The 17,440-nt window shown below is 41.9% G+C and overlaps 1 protein-coding gene and 1 long non-coding RNA gene across 6 annotated transcripts; both read right to left on the bottom strand.

Moving 5' to 3' along the window:
• Positions 1-5,164: 5,164 nt before the first annotated feature.
• Positions 5,165-6,037, bottom strand: LOC116968707. Its single transcript, XR_004410509.1, has 2 exons — positions 5,477-6,037; positions 5,165-5,377 (listed from the first exon to the last, which is right to left on the bottom strand). It is a non-coding gene; the product is annotated as an uncharacterized LOC116968707 (long non-coding RNA).
• Positions 6,038-8,330: 2,293 nt separating this feature from the next.
• pym1 (PYM homolog 1, exon junction complex associated factor) lies at positions 8,331-17,163 on the bottom strand. 5 transcript variants are annotated; one of them, XR_004410506.1, is made up of 4 exons: positions 17,055-17,102; positions 13,447-13,540; positions 13,254-13,336; positions 9,511-9,537 (listed from the first exon to the last, which is right to left on the bottom strand). XR_004410506.1 is itself a non-coding variant. In XM_033015463.1 (3 exons), the coding sequence occupies exons 1-3, from the start codon at positions 17,080-17,082 to the stop codon at positions 9,054-9,056; spliced, it is 606 nt and encodes a 201-aa protein (XP_032871354.1). In that variant the 5' UTR covers positions 17,083-17,163; the 3' UTR covers positions 8,331-9,053. The 5 variants fall into 5 exon arrangements, 2 of the variants coding, with proteins under 2 accessions (XP_032871354.1, XP_032871353.1); XR_004410508.1 differs by lacking the exon at positions 17,055-17,102 and adding an exon at positions 16,616-16,631; XR_004410507.1 differs by lacking the exon at positions 17,055-17,102 and adding an exon at positions 16,094-16,585.
• Between the last annotated feature and the right edge of the window lie 277 nt (positions 17,164-17,440).

Genomic DNA, 17,440 nt, shown 5'->3' with positions numbered 1-17,440 from the left:
ATCTTCCATTACACCAAATATAATCATTTCAGTATTAGGTTCCATTCTTGTCTTGAATAATTTTGTAAATATTTCAAAAATATAATTCCAAAATCTATAAAGTTTTATGCAGGAAACTAAGGAGTGTGTTATAGTTGCCTTTTGGGCTAGACATTTATCACAAGTGGCGGATATATTTGGATAAAATTTGTTCAATCTTGTTTTTGAATAATATAATCTATTTACAATTTTAAATTGAATTAAATTATGTCTTACATTAATTGAACATTTGTGAATATATATCAGGTATTTTTCCCATTTAACCTTCGTAATTTTTATCATTAGTTCCCGTTCCCACTCTTCTCTAAGTACCTCTGTCGATGGTAGGTCTATATTTAGAATACTATTATATAAATATGATATTAATTTTTGTGAGTCAGCTTCAATATTCATTGCTTCTTCCAATAAGTCAGGAGTTACTTTTTGATATCCTTGTATATATTTTTTCACGAAATCGCAAATCTGAAGATATTTAAAATATTGGTTGTTTTTCAATTTAAATTTTAATTGTAGTTGTTGGAATGATAGTAAGTTTCCCATTTCGTACATATCCCCGATCCTTCTAATTCCGAGACTTTCCCATTGGTTATATGTCTTATCAATAAGAGATGGTTTAAATAAAGGGTTATTCGCTATTGGCATTAACAGTGATAGATTTCTTAATTTTAAAGATAATTTTATTTGTTTCCAAATTCTTATTGTACCATATATAATTGGGTTCTTCTTATATATTGTGTTATTCAGTTTTTTTGGGGAGAAGAGGATCGTTCCTATATTACAAGGATAGCAATCCTCCTTCTCCATTTTTATCCATTCTGTCTGTTGGGTAGAACTATCCAACCAATAAATCATATTCTTAATATGCACTGCCCAGTAATAATACATAAAATTCGGAAGTGAAAGTCCCCCGACCTCTTTTGGTTTACATAAGTGTTTTTTTGTGATTCTATGTGATCTATAGTCCCAAATATAATTAGTAATATTAGAGTCTAATGCAGTTCCTTCTTGAACATACATAATAACCTGGTTAACTTTCACAATGCATGGTGCATTTGGGAAACTGAATATGCCCGAGTGGCAAATATTTAGCGCACTTACATTTTTTCACCAAACATTTTACACAAAAACCTTTCAGTCAAACAGCAAAAGATAAAGATTTATTAGTGCAACTATAAAGAAGGTGAACAGGAAAGAATAAACGAAGAACATCAATTTCTAATAGAGGGCGTCAGTGTTATATATTGACCTTGCTGCCCACTAGAAGGCTACTCAAGTACTTTGTTATTTGACACCAAGTAAGATTTCTTGTTCATAGAGCATATCGCTATAGTTGACCTCGATGCTCTGAGGTATTGGAGCATCTTTCTTTGTGTGCGCAGTGACCCCCAACTATTGAGAGTGCTTTTCTCTTGAGGTCCATTCGCTCCATAATTAGACACGTGCTGTGATGAGGGAGGGAGCTGTGTTGTCCTGATGATGTCCTGTCACTGTGTAAATCATACTTTCAATCACTTGTTAAATCTAGGCAGATTTATTGGTTACCTTGATGGCCGTAATTCTGTGAAGTGTCTTGGAACATTGTAAAATGCTAAACATTTATGATGTAAATACTTTTTGTCCATACTATAGCTGCTTCCTCATCTTACTGCCTAGATAACACCATCCAGGCTCTTAATTACATATAACAGTTTAATTTAGAGATATAGCGAAAAACAGCCCTTCCGACCCACCGAGTCCGCACCGACCAGCGATCCCCGCACAGTAACACTATCCTACACACTGGGGACAATTTTTTACACTTATACCAAGCCAATTAACCTACAAACCTGTACGTCTTTGGCGTGTGGGTGGATCACAGGGAGAACATACGGGGTGGAAGATTGCAACCTTCATGTGGTCGACTAATGCAATCAACTCGACGTGCACAAACAGAAGATCAAATAGAACAAGTTGTCCAACAACTTCAGGCTGTGCACGCCACACGAAAGAAGGGAGAACATACAAACTCCGTACAGACAGCTCCCGTAGTCAGGATCGAACCCGGGTCTCTGACGTTGTAAGGCAGTAGTTCTACCGTTGTGCCGTGCCGACCATTGTCTCTGAATGGAGTTAGTATGAAGGTCACTGCCATTACTTTGTTGAAAGTGCTTTGCAAATATAATTGGTGGTGTTGTAATAAACTACAGAAGAGTTATGGAAATACTGTCACCATGGATCTTCCCCGAGTTGTAATCCAATTGCATCCCAGATTGAAAATATCCCAGTCAAATCATTAGGTTCAAGTGGACAGAATTCAAAATCCTCCGCGTTATTGATCTGTGGGCAAGTTGTTATTATTCATATCCAGCATTTTTCAAATTTTATCGAGGAAACTGGGACGTGTTGCCACATCAACATTTCTTTCCTAACCCACGATCAACAAGAACAAATGTGCAAAAGAGACAAATCCAATGATCGCAACCAAACCAATGGGTTTGAGTCAAAGAGCTGATTGAGAGTTGCCCTGCTAGCAAAGGAAGAGTCTAAAGCAGCAGCTGGTTATGCAAACACCATTTTTGGTTTATGCTGTTGTGGGTTCAAGACCAACTCCAGGGACTCGAGATATCTGGGCTGACACATCAGTGTAACACTGATAAAACAACGCATCATCTGAAATACTGCTTTGTGAATGAGATGCGAAACAAAGGCCTCATCTTCTCCCTCGGGTGAGGGGTAAATATGCTGCAGCACTATTTAAGAGCAATGGAGTTCTCCCATGTCTTTGCCAATACCTATCCCCAATGTCTCGAACAAAGTTATGATATTCCCATTTACTGGAATTAGTTGCACGCGATAAGCTTTTGATGGGTTTCCCATGTGACAACGGTGATTCCATTTTAAAGTGGATAGTATTTCAGGATGTTGGAATGTTGTAAAAGATTGTATAGAAATACCAGCATTTAGTTTTCAATTTCCTTGGCTGCATCATCTCGTGACCACATCTTCCCCGAGATCTTATTTACTCACCATTTCCATTCACTTCACCTTCCTTGTTACGCACAAAACCAACTTCATACCCATCGGGGAAGGAAACATTTCCCCAAACTCTCTCAAATCCATCCTCCATTTTAAAACTGCCTTTCCTCTGACTCACTGCTGATCACGACAGTTTACAGAAGTGAATTTGCACCTTAAATTTGCTACATCTGATAAGGTAATTGGCATTGAACAACCTGTTGGCCCACAAGGATGAGTCAGACATTTTACAAGACATCACAACTTGTCAGTGGTCACACAGAAACCTGTGGTAGATGCATTTCACGAATACCAGAATGTAATGTTTTACTAATAGCAGAATGTAATGCTTGAAATTAAACTGCATTGAAATGTATGCTTATGGATAACTGTTTTTGCATTTTCTATCAGGGAACTGACTTCTTATTGATGTAGTTAATTAATTGGATGCTGTCATTCTCTGGTAGATCACCCAGAGTCGAGGCTACTTGGGTCTGGCCTTCACCATCGAGGAGAATGGTTTCCTTTCTGTGATAAGACACAATCCAATTGCAGAATCCTATATTGTTAGAGACTCAAAAACTAAGGTGAAAAAAAAAGTTATCCACAGATGTTGTAAAAGATTGTATAGTTTTCAATCTCCTTGGCTGCTTTGATTCTTTTGGTTTCTGTTTAAATTTCAGATTTCAGTCAAAGTCTTCTAGTCTTTACCTTGCATTGGTCTTTTGGCCGAGATCAATTTACTCAGAAATGAGAAATGGGATACAAGATCTTTCTATCTTCCCAACTACCTACTTGGAGAATGGAATCTCTCAAGGGCCTGTCCCACTGTACGAGATAATTCAAGAGCTCTCCCGAGTTTAAAAAAAAGTCAAACTCGTGATAAGCACGTAGAATGTACGTCGCGGGTACGTCGGAGCTCGGGGACGTCTCTTAGCGGCTCGTAACACCAACGGCAGGTACTCGGGAAACGCGGTAAGCTCGTGAAGATTTTTCAACATGTTGAAAAATGTCCACGAGAGCCCCGAGTACCCACGAGCGGCTATTACCGTAATTCTCCGAGTTCGAATCAGGGGAAACTCAGGGAGAACTCTTGAATTAGCTCGTACAGTGGGACAGGCACTGTACTTTAGCACGAAAGATATTCATGCGGCAATTCAAGTCATACAATTTTAGGGCAATTTTCCACAAGAAAGACATGCGTCTCCGTACAACCCTCTACTTCTTCTGAACATGAGTGTTTTGCAGCAACAGTCCATTTGAGGTATGGTACTGCAGGAAATGCGAGGGGCAATTTTCACAGAACAATCTCCCACAGTGATAACAAATTGATCTATTGAGATGTTGATCGAGGGATTAATAACCCCCCCACCAAGAAACCCCCTTTCAAATAGTACCAATGGGTGATTTGCGTTCAGTGGAGGAGACAGGACATTGCTTTGATGCACAATACTCAATACTGTGGAGTAGTGAACAAGATTCCATGCCCAGTGCATGATTTTAAAGCCAGACGCAGATCACTGGATCAAAGCTGACATTTGCCATGTTAGGTATTAGTCATATCATATGGAATTTGAATTTGACACCATATCCAGGCACTTGGTGGTCCAAGATGACTCGTATTGCACCTTTGATTCTTTCAGCCATTTTATAATGTATCAAAGTGGGACTAAAGGGCCTGTCCCACTGTACGAGGTAAATCAAGATTTTCCCGAGTTTTTCCCGATTCGAACTCGGAGAATGTCCGTAGCGGGTCCGTAGGAGTTCGTGGATGTCCCGTAGCGGCTCGTACGAGTAACGGTAGGTACTCGGGAAATCCGGTAAACTTGTGACGTTTTTTCAATACTGTGAAAAATGTCCATAAGTAAAAAAAAATACTCGCGATGGAAAAAATGGTTACTTTTTACTCGTACAAGCCCCTACGAGATGGCCACAAACTGCTACAGACCCGCTACGGACATTCTCCGAGTTTGAATCTGGGGAAAACTCGGGAGAACTCTTGAATTACCCCGTACAGTGGGACAGGCCCTGAATATTTTTCTGGCTGGTGCTCCATTAAGATGGCACAAAGTACCAACCCATCCAACCACTTTCTGAAAACAAAACCAATTAAAAGCAAGCAATCACAAGCTTTGATTGATAACGTTTCAACTTTTATTCACTAGTTTTGGAAGTGTTTTTTTACCAGTCACTAATAGTCCGCACATCACACACAGCAAGCAACACATTTCTGATAGTTACTTACAGTAAAATAATTTCCACTTTTCTTTGAAATTAAAACCCTGTTAAAAAGTCAATACTCCAGTGCCAAGAACCACGAGATGACCACTAAAGTCCCAATCCCCTTGAACCAGAAGAAGGGTTTCGGCCCGAAACGTTGCCCATTTCCTTCGTTCCATAGATGCTGCCTCACCCGCTGAGTTTCTCCAGCATTTTTGTCTACCTTGAACCAGATTCAGGTTTAGTTCCACAACGGGCGGTACAAAGATACAAACGATTCTCCCTCTGCTGGGATCAAACCCTGATGCCGTCTACGAAATACCGCAGACATAGCTCTGTGTATGCTTAACTGCAGCAAGCAGAAAGTATCAGAGCCACTTTGTGAAGTGGGCTGAGCTAACTACTCCCAACCAAGTCATCTGTAGAGCGGACACAAATGGACATCAACGGCCTCAGCTAGAAAAGGCAAACGGCAGCATAGAGCTTTTCTCCCAATCACTCGTGCTCAAAGTAAATAAGCATCAAGACTGTCTGAGGTGAAAATAAGCAGCAAACTCGACCTGAAGGCTTGAGAGGGGGAAGATCACAGGATCTAAAACTGAGTATTTTTCATCTCATCCTGATACAATTTCTAGAAACACATTTGAGGGCTCAGTTTTAGCCACAGTCAAAATAAACTATCATTCATTCATTCATTTTCAATGTCCAAGCCAATTCACCTACAAACCTGTACGTCTTTGGAGTGTGGGAGGAAAACGGAGATCCCGGAGAAAACCGACACAGGTCACGGGGAGAACGTGCAAACTCCGTATCGACAGCACTCGTAGTCAGGATCAAACCAGAGTCTATCGCGCTGCAAGGCAGTAACACTACTGCTGTGCCGCGACAAGGCTTCTGCTAGTGTGTCCATGTTCTCCAGAGATGCTGCTTGACCTGCTGAGTTACTCTTGCACTACATGTCCTTTTGTGCAAACCAGCACCTGTAGTTCCTTGATTCCACTCTATATGCCTCTTAGATTGGACAACTGATTCTGGGAAATGTAACATTTCATTCATGGAATGCGGACATTACTGCAATGCCAATATTCACCATCCATTCCTGATTGGCCTCAGGTCTCGCACAAGCAGGCTGAGGAACAGCTTTTTCAATAACACCATTACATTGCTGAACTCACAGTTCCGTCGCTAGCTATCTTTAGACTCTCCCATTTGTATACATTTATTTGCCTATGTACCAGTTTAATTCATCCACAGTCCACACATTGTTAACCAGTATTTTATTTCTACTATCTTGCACTATGACCAGACGCTAAACTGCATTTCGTTGTACCTGTACTCGTATTTGTGCAATGACAATAAAGTTGAATTGAATTGAATTGAATTGAATGTCAAGAACTCTGGGCGCTGCTCTGATACCTAAACCAAAGTTACAGCATCTTTTAATATACCCAGTCTTCCTCAGGAGAAAAAACAATCTCCCATTCACCTGAGCTGCAAGGAATTGACGGCATGAACTTCGCATCACTTCATATTATAGCAGCACATTGTTCCAAGTTCACGCATTTCTGACTGATTTAGTCCAAAGTTCACAGTAACCAAAGCAGTTTCTATCACACAAGTTCTGATATAAATTTTCTAACATTTAAGTGATGCCTTATACTCCACAAATTCCCATTCTATTAGTTGCAGAGGTGAGCTAAGACCAGCAGACTGAACTACTGCAGACACTATGCCTGCACGACTGAGCAAGGAACTAGAAAGGAACCACATGGAATATGAGAATTTGTAATGCCAACAGTTCTTGTGCCCCCTGTAGAGACCCTTGTTCAAAATGAACTAATGTACTGGGCACTTCAAACCTGCATTCAGAACGCCAAATCCTTGATTATTGAACTGGACCACCGAGTCATATTGAAACAAGATTCCAACTTAGACAAACACACCTTCAAATATATATTGATCATCAGCTGCTACAACCCTTAATCATTCTCGGCTAACTATTTCCTTCACATAACTATGCGTTAGTTCCTAAACGTGTATCTAAAATGTACAGCACATGTTAAAAAGTCAATGGCAAGGAAAGTCCCAAACAGAATTGGCAGTTTTCCTAACTTTCAATTAAAAACTGTCAAAATAAATTATCTATTAAAGTATATAAAATAACACTGGCTGCTGATTATGGTACCCATTACAATGGGCAGAATCAACATGAATATGGCTATTGAGCATTAGCCAATACATTGATATTCTCATTGAATATAGACCATTATAAAAGCCATCCTTGACCTCTGCTTGTATTACTGTACTAAAGGTGTGCGCTGACAAGATACATTACCTGCATATATCATTGAGTGGACATCCACTCCAAAGTGAACCAACTCTACCAGTTCAGGTCTCTTTTGCCAATCTCATCGTGTTGCCATTCAGCCGCAAGACTGGCAATACCACACCAACGCCCGTACCCATCTGCAGCCAATATATTGCGCCGATTGGCAATGAATCCAGAAAAGTGCTATGCCATCATTCCTCTAATCTCGACTGACTTTACAGAGGCTTTACTATCTATGGAGGTATGCAGAGTACTGCCCTGTCGACTACAAATTCAGAAGGTTCAGAAGTTATGAATATGTAACATGAATGTATTATTGGTGGGAAAAGAAAACAGTTTTACATCACATCAATGTCAGCGGAGAAATTTTTCGTTCCCACGCGAGTGCCACATGTAAGTGTGCATGTACCAGCCTAACACCAATGCAGATGTGCAACTTGGGAGAGATTTGCATTCACTTTGCGCCTTGTCCCCAAGAAGTGTGGCAAAGAACTTCACTGTGGAATGAATTAGTGCAGAAGCTGGAGCGTCGGTCGAACGAACAGCCTGTGGTCCACGGAGAAAATGGCACGAATATGTAATGATACCAATCACACAAACAGAAAATCAAAAATAAGAAACAAGCTAACAGGAGCATTGAATTCAATTAGCTCAAATCACTAATGCATTGTATAGTTAGTTATACCAGTGAAGCATAGCTGCCACTTGTATACAGAAGAAATATCTTTGATCATGCTCACTCTGCAACTTAAGGGCACACAGAAAAATGATTTTATTAAAATCTTTAGACAAGAGTTCACCGCATGGGAGTCATACAAATATCAATTAATTATCCCCCAACAATGGGAGCAAGCACAATTCGAAAAATAATCAGCAGATATCAGTTAGTGCAATAGCACCCCAAAGAGGGTCATTTTGATTTCAATGTTCCCATTTGATGATACATCTTATTCCCCATCATTAAATTTGCTTCTCAATCCAAATTCAATGCACAAAAGAAGACGAGAAACTTGTAAAGGAGGTGGGGAAAAAAAGTGCCAGAACCATTGCTGGCGAATTAAACACTGGATTGTTTTTTTCCTCCATTACGTGGGAAGCGCCCGAGATGGTTTCCAGACTTCTCAGCATGGCGGGCCCCTGGTTCAGGACGAGCACACAGCGAGAGATGCAGCACAAAGTCACGTAGTGTAACAGCGAAGACCAAATGTAGACTATTGACAGTCTGTACAGTACATTAATCCCATATCACTTTCTTGCACATACGAAGGAGTGTTTAAAAAATAGTTCCATCAGTTCTGTTAAAACTAACTTGAAAGGCCGCACAATTACAAGGACCAGCATGGGCATTGATGTCCCATTGAGTGACCCTTGATCTCAGTCGGATGCATACCCATTTATTGTCTTGACAGTTACTTGGCATGGATATGGAATCATGACACTCCCCGCATCCTTGGAAGCGTACACATTTTCCCTATAAACCCAGTTCCAAATCCTCCAGCTCCTCCATCAGCTGTTCTCGGCGGCTCAGCTTTTCCAGCTGCTCCTTTGTTGCCTGCTTAATCTCACCAGAGTCTAGCTTTTGCTGTAGTTCATCGATTTGGCGCAGCTTTTTTTTGAGATTTTTTACCTTTTTTGCCTTCTCTGCTCCCTCGTGGTCCCCCTGCAGTGAAGCAGCCGCCTCCAGCGGGCTCGGATTGCGATTGCCACTGCCACCAGCAATGGTGGTTTTCTGCAAAGTTTGGCTCAGCTCATCGGCCTCGGCCGTGCCGTCACATTCCTGCTGCTGTTTGCGCTTCTCTTTGCGCTTGAGGTTGCGTTTAGCTGACTTGGACAACCCAACTAGCTCTCCGTCCTGCTTTGACTGTTGCTGCTTGCTTTTGTCGGATTCATCTGCGTTAAGGCCTGGCGGCAGGTCTGGTTTGCTTTTGAAAAACTTCACAAACTTGTTCTCGTACCTGCACACAACAAATACAGATAATAACAGGCCATGCGAACTGGGATACAATCAGATTATCTTACAACAAAGTTCTATTTCCCCAGACTCGCTCCCTTTCTCTCCCAGCTCTTGCCCAACTACAGTTTCACTGGCACTAACCCACTGACCTCGACAATAAACCAACTGAGAACAACTCTAACCCAAGCTGATCTTGTGCACAATCCAGAACCTTTGCAGCACAAGTCATCCTCTAAAGAGTGACAGGTCCATTTTTCCAATAAATGTAAGGTTGGGAAGAAAAGACTCAAAGCCATTCAATGTATTAAAAACGATCTTCCCCAACGAGCCCCTGGCATATTACTTAATGGGACCTGATAAATCACATCTCCCATTTGCTTAGTTTTGCTGCCTCACCAAAATGAATACAGGATTGGGTTTGGCAGTGATGCCTCTCAACTGAATAACAGCATCAATTATTAACAGGAACCATGACCACTTGAATAAGTTGTCACAAGGGCAGATTGTTCCCTTATAGATCAGATCCTACAATTGGGAAAGTAAAAAGATGGGATTTTTCCTGGAATAAAGGGCCTGTATCTATTGGTATGTAAATCCAATTTGTGGTAATATGTAAAAGGTAGCTTCTGCTCCAAGGTGGAAGTCATGGGAAAACGTTAATGCATATCAGGCAATAGTTTCTGCATGCACCCTATTGCTGAAGAGGTGTCTTCCAAAACTACTGATGGAAAAGGAGCGAGAGCACATTGGAGAAAATATATTTATAATTAGAAACGTTTTGTTAAAATCATTCAGAAATGAATAGGGCTTTACTGAGAGTAGAGATAAATGGTATAAACATTTTACCAAGACAGCTCTGGTAAGATGTTTCTCTCATGAAAGGCTGCTGGCCGTAGTCATGGTGCTGGTTTAGTTTAGAGATACAGGCTCTTCAGCCCACTGAATCCACACTGACCAACAACACTATCCTACTCACACTAGGGACAATTTACAATTATAACATATACAGCACTGAGATTCAGGTCATGCTGAAAGTCAGTACAAGTATGCAGTGACATATGGAGCAAATATATTAATTGAAAATCAAAGGAGGCAAATACAAACCTCGAGCTATGAAATTAAATACATGGTCTCAGGACTTCAAACATGCTGTATTTATTACATTACACATCACATACACCTTACACTGAAAATCAACTAGGGAAAATGACAGGACAAAGGGCCAGAATCCTGCCTACATTAAACCCCCCCCCCCACCAATTATGCCAAAGGATCACTCCACCACCCCAAAAAAACCTTGTCCCTCCCCTCCCCTCCCAAAGCCATCTCTTCTCTAATCCCATTTCATCCCACTTGCTGGCTGCCAAACCTACCCCACAGTCTAACTCTAGCTTCATGACCCCATTTGCAGTTATGCCCTCAACCTCCATCTTCCTTAGCCACACAAGCATCCTCTCCAACTGCGGCCCAAAATCCAATGAGCTGAAGTTTCCTTGTCCACTATCACCACCCACCAGTTAAAAATCCCCCATCATCAGCAGACTGACACCTGAAACTCTGCATTGAGAACTTTGAAGCAGAGAACCATTCCACTAAACCCCACCCATTTTCTTGTGCTTTCTTCACACCATTACTTTGCTGCAATTTGCAATGAAGTCCTGCAGTTTTTGCTGGCTTTGATATCCACAGTGCCAAGTGATTTTACTAGAATTCAAATCTCATGGATTCATGATGGAAGTATTAGTCCAATGCTGTTTTTTTGGTGAAATATTTTTAATAACAGCTTAACACAAAAAGCGTTTGCACACTATTGCGAGAGGTGCACATTGAATAAGTGCACTTATGAAGGTCTCCAGATGAGAACAGAGGGGGGAGCGTGGTGCACCGATGGAAAGCTTGGCTTGCATTGGATGGAAATATGTCGTTATCCCTATAAGAAGGAGCCTTAATTTTTAGCGCAATAAACCTACTTTGCGCAGTGAACAAGCATGGAATCAGGAGTGCATTATTTCTCATGAGAAAATAATAAACACTCATCTGACTCCTTTTATAATGCAGTAGATACATGCTTAGAAATTCAGCGTAGCGATTTTGCACAAAGATTGCACAATACATGTAATGCACGTTTCAAAATTATGCCTGCACTAATGAAGTAGGCTTAAAATAACTATTTTACCCCTTTACGTTTGTACATTGCAAAATTAAAATTAGCCAGTTTATAATAATTAACATTTGTGTCCAATTACAAATGTTTGCCAAGCATATTTTTTGGAGCTCCTGAATGACTTGAGGATAAAGGCACAATTTGTGGAAATAAGTCTCACTACATTCCAGGTTCGACTGTAGTAAGAACAGGAAGAGGGGAAACTAGCAGCAGCATGCAGAGTCCATATGGGCTTGTGCTGAATGTCACAGTTAGCTCGGGGCGGAGAACCTCAGCAAGTTAGTTCTCTCGGAAGCAGGGAAAATTAAGAGGGAGATAAAGGAGAAGTTTTCCCATTCTATGTTTGGTTGTCATAAACCACGAGCAATCTGCCTGCAAGTTTTCAGTGCTATTCTGGAGTTTGCCAAAAGGAATGGCGAGGGTAACCTTCTATTCTTCTTAAAAATCAACTAGCCACACCAGCTCTTTGAGGTGTCATGGCTGTAGCAGTTGAAGAAAAGTTGCCTTGGGCTTCAAAATGTTGAATATACAATATTTGCTTTGGCTCTGTATCCATTTATTTTCCCCCAATCTCAATTGGGAAATTAATTACTAGGAATTGCCAAGGTTGGCCAGCATTCCTAGCAATGAGCCTTAATTTTTAGCATAATAAACCTACTTTGCGCAGTGAACAAGCGTGGAATCAGGAGTGCATTGGCAATTGCTAGGAATGCTGGCCAACCTTGTCCTCCTTAGCCCTGGCACGCAGATTACCTGCAGCACCCACATTGCTTCTACCACTAAGATTAGTTAACATAACCTAGATGTGGAAATTAAATGTGTTAAATTAAGCAGCATTGCCAAGGAGAACACTTAGGACAATGGCTTTACAAAATTCACTGAGGTTTCTGGACTTGACCTTTTTTTTAAAATCCCAGAGCTAGCCACACCTCAAAAGTCTTGCAACAAGGGATCTTGATGTTGGGTATTTATAGGAAACAACTTAATTTTACTTTCTTCCGTTTCTTCCTGGGGTACTAAAGATCTCAGGCTGGTATGCCAAACTAACTATAGACTGGTACTGCAAATCCAATTATTTTAGGCACCTGTGAACTACAGGTGAAATGTGTGGGAAGACATCCTTGGAATTTAACACAAACGGCCATTTTGAAAATGGAACCAGATAGTCGAATGCTGACTACATTTCTTCCCCTTGTTACACATTTAATATGGTCAGCATTTTACACTCGATTAAGATGCCAAAACACAATTGGGGACACAAGCTGGACGGTCGCACTGCAGCTTATCCACTATCAACTTTGCAACAAAGAAGCCTTCTCAAAGACAGTTGTTGGAATAGTGAAAGTGAAACCACCACAACCACACTTGCAGGTGTGTGGTTGAGGACAATGATCGTTTAACAGGCTCATCAATAAGTCATTCTCTCTGATCACCCAGTCACTTCCCAACTCAAAGCTAGTATCTTCACCAACTACAAGAACTGTAAAATTATAGTCACATATGATGGAAAGTAAAAAAAAGCCAAATTTTAGATAGCTGAAATACTTTGGTACCTCAACAGGATAACAGTCTGTGATGTGACAATTGGTGCCACTGTTGTGGATGACAGCAGGTGCTTAGAGACAGTAGGTGTGAACTATGGGGGAACAGACAAACATACAATGAGATAAAAGGTGGATACCCTACCCCAACCCCACCATAACATATTGCAGAAAAAATATTTAATTCACTTAAAATGTTACTTACACTGGCACTTCTTCTGGAGGCACGTATCCTTCCCTCACACGCCTTGGTTTACGCCAAGTCCCATCAGGGCGCTGTGATGCTGGAATATATTTTCCTGCAAATGTTGAGGAAAAATAAGTTTTGAATACATACATTGTTTAGTGTCTGCTGTGATTTAAGAGGGGACTCTATTCATTGTGAAATATTCAACATACTCAAAGGAATACCGCATGCAAAATCACAATTGTCTTCTCATCCAGCAACTGGCAGAGGAGTAAAGTTCAGAACAATTAACATTTGGTGTATTGCCATGTCTAAAATAAGTGGTGTGTTATATTACAATCAGGATTGTGATAGCATATTTGGCCTATTGAACTAAGGTCCTCCTTTTTTTTTTTTTTTAAAGATCAATACAATTATTTTCATTCTTGGCTCTCTCTCTCTCTCTCTACCACTGCAAATACTTTAAAGTACTTATCCGGTCCCATTTTGGAAAGCCACAATTGAATCTACTTCTAACATGCTTTTACACAGCAAAGTCAAACACCTAACTACTCACTGTGCGAGAGTTCCGTTGCATGTCATATGATCTCTTTTGACCTGCACACCCTGATTCTCAACTTTCTGCAAATCGAAACACTTCATCTTTATCCCCTTGCCTGCTGGATAATTGCAAACAGCTCTATCAAGTCTCCTCTAAACCTTTCATGCTCAGATTAACAACCACAGCTTCTCCATCCATGCAAAGAGAAGCTTCTCATCCACAAGACCATCCGATGTGCACCCTCTTCATTTTTTTTCAGATGTACTACCAAACTTTCCTAGGTGCTACTGAACCGTTACTTTATAGATTCAACATAGCTCTTTCTTTTGTGCCTCAAGACAGAAGCTAATCGCCTGCCTTGGGTTCCATTGTTGTCAATGAAGTGGGTGCAATATCAGATCTCCACTTTCAAGCACATGTTCCCAGAAACAAAGGCAACACTTTTAACTGAAGTAGCAGTCACACAAGATGTCCTTGTGATAAGTAGGAAAAAATAGGCGCAGAAGGCCAGTCGGCCCTTCGAGCCAGCACCGCCATTCAACACGATCATGGCTGATCATCTAAAATCACTACCCCCATTCCTGCTTTTTCCCCATATCCCTCGATTCCTTTAGCCCTAAGAGCTAAATAGGTCCTCTGAGTGAGGGCTACATGTATATATGTATGTAGCTTGTTTTGTTGTGCTATTCTTATAACAAATGTAAAGCACTTTGGCCAACGAGAGTTGTTTTTTAAATGTGCTATATAAATAAATGTGATGACTTGACTAAATCTAACTCTCTTGAAAAGTAAATACTAATGCAGGATTCCAATTCCAAAGGCAGCAGTAATTCACAAATGCCAATATAACTGTTTTGTTCATTAGAGAGAAAGTTATACTGCATGGAAACAGGTCCTTCGACCCAACTTGCCCATGCCAACCAAGATGGCCCATCTGCACTAGTCCTTATTCAAGTACCTATCAAAATATTTCTTAAATGTTATGACTGTACCTGCCTCAAATACCTCCTTTGGCAGCTCATTCCATCCATCCACCATCTCTCTGTACCCCTTTCCCACTCAGGTTCCTATTAAACCTCCGCACCTCCGCACCCCCCCCCCCCCTAAACCTATCAAAAGACTGTGCATTCAGCGATCTATTCCTCTCATGGTTTTTAACGCCTCCATAAGATCACCCCTCATTCTCCTGCACACCAAGGAATGAAGTCCTAGGCTACTCAACCTCACCCTATAGTTCAGGCCCTTGAGCTCTGGCAACAGCCTCACAAAACTCTAAATGTGGCCTCGCTAATGCCTTATACAACTGTAACATGACCTCCTAACTTCTATACTCAATACTCTGACTTATGAAGGTCAATGTGCCAAAGGCCTTTTTGACCACCCTATCTACCAGTGATACCACTTTTAAGGAACTACATACCTGCACTCCTAGATCCCTCTGCTCGACAACACTCCCCAGAGTCCTACTATTCACCGTGTAGTTTTCACACAGAGAGTGGTGAATCTCTGGAACTCTCTGCCACAGAGGGTAGTTGAGGCCAGTTCATTGGCTATATTTAAGAGGGAGTTAGATGTGGCCCTTGTGGCTAAAGGGATCAGGGGGTATGGAGAGAAGGCAGGTACGGGATACTGAGTTGGATGATCAGCCATGATCATATTGAATGGCGGTGCAGGCTCGAAGGGCCGATTGGCCTACTCCTGCACCTATTTTCTATGTTTCTATGTAGGTCCAGCCATTGTTAGACTTTGTTTAAAAAACACAAGTTGACATAGGCTGTTGTGTTTTATAGCCTTTCTTGTCATAACTTCCCCCCCCCCCCTCAAAACCCAACGTTTGGCTATTAACTCTCACAAGCATCCTTCCTGATTGAAGAGACAAGCTTGGTTCCAGGGCCTCTCTCCAAAATATACAAAAACAAGAGCGTTGATGCACCAATTTTGCACCCCCTTCAAGAAAAGTACATGGTTTTCATTCAGAATAAATGAAAGAAAAAGCCCACCCACTGCAATTGACTTACTGTTGATGTAACCAAAAACAAATCCTAAAACCTTTCCAATTGTGCAATTTTCACTGAATGTTAAAAATCACAATTTCAAAAAAAGTGTAATGGAAACAAAACTCACTTGCGTAGTTAATTGGATTTTGGATCGTGAATCTCCGACGTACCAAGCTTCAAAAATACTAACATTTAAAACGACTCAATTTCAAACAAAGGATTTAAATGATCAAAATGGAGTGGAGTGAGGGCAATTTTAGGGTTAATAATTCTGCATCAGACCAAACCCTCGAAATTAGACCAATAGTTCATTATAAATCTCGGTAAAAAAAACGTATTTAAGTTTGAACTAATCAATGTGTTTGGCAAAAAAGATTTACAATTGCGAGTTCGAGTGCTGGGCAAGCCACTGATTGATTGGCATGTTTTTTTTTTTTGCCCTAGGCCGCAAGCGAAGCCTCGGACTTTCGTATCTCTCTTAGCCGGCCAGTTGAGGCGGCCTGCGGGCTGGAGACCCGGCCGAAGCGCACTGGTGAGTTCAAACGGGGAAGGCGCCGTCCCGTCTTCTGGAGGCCGAGCACCGGCGGCTATTATGGAGCCGGGGATGGGGGGGAGAAAGAGAGCGGCGGCGGCCAAAGAACCCACTCACCCGTCTCATCCGTCACATAAGGAGCCGCCATGATGAGCGCGCCGGAAGTTGCGCCGCTCGTCTCCTCTCCCATGGCGGACAGGAGGACGACGACGGCGAGGGATGTGGGGGGGGGGGGGACGAGAGGCCTCCGCAAATAAACGGGCCTCGAGTTTCCTCGAACCGCCGGGCGGGGGAAACGGGGACAGTGAAGCGGGGCCCGCGCTCTCCCACAGCGGCAGAAACATCACCTCACAACCCCCCCTCTCCCGCCCGCCATGGCGGCACTCTCCCGCCAAAGGCCCCGCAAACCCTCTCACGGTTTTAAAACCGACCTTCTCCCACGCAATTCGTATCTTCACTTAACCTCAACACGCGCACAAAACCCAACAATGTCGAGTTGGTTCCTCTCCCTCACACACACACACACGCCCACGCGCGCGAAGAGCGAGCCCCCTACCAGAGTCGGCGACGGGAACGGCCTCCATGGCGGCTCTGTCTGTGGAGTGACGATCTCAATTGAACCAGCAGGGTGAGTGTGCGAGTGTGTCAGCGGGTGTGGCCGCCTGCTGCAGGGCAAGAACCAACACGGCCAGCACCTCCGCACAACAAACCTAGCCCCCTCCCAAGGCGCAGGGAAAGTGCAGACAATCACATTCTTGTATTTCCAGTATTTGCACAAGGAAGCATTTACAGTCATATTGTATCTCAATCCAATTAACACCAGGTGGATTATTAGGTACAGGATAAATAAATGTATCTTGTAGGAGCAGTATGTTGAGGCCATTCAACTGTGGCTGATCTGATTGATAGGAGGTACACAAAAATGCTGGAGAAAGATTGATA

Source organism: Amblyraja radiata, chromosome 46 (genome assembly GCF_010909765.2).
Source record: "Amblyraja radiata isolate CabotCenter1 chromosome 46, sAmbRad1.1.pri, whole genome shotgun sequence".
Classification (NCBI taxonomy): Eukaryota; Metazoa; Chordata; class Chondrichthyes; order Rajiformes; family Rajidae; genus Amblyraja; species Amblyraja radiata.
The sequence above is the reverse complement of the archived record's forward strand: the minus strand, read 5'-3'. Positions and strand labels throughout refer to the sequence as shown.

Bases quoted from the DNA above. Each gene is read 5' to 3' on its own strand.
- pym1 (XM_033015462.1), bottom strand. From the start codon at position 16,688: ATGGGAGAGGAGACGAGCGGCGCAACTTCCGGCGCGCTCATCATGGCG. The intron at 13,541-16,615 runs GTGAGTGGGTTC...CAACATTTGCAG, and splicing joins TTATGTGACGGATGAGACGG to GAAAATATATTCCAGCATCA. The intron at 9,538-13,446 runs GTAAGTAACATT...TGTTGTGTGCAG, and splicing joins CCTCCAGAAGAAGTGCCAGT to GTACGAGAACAAGTTTGTGA.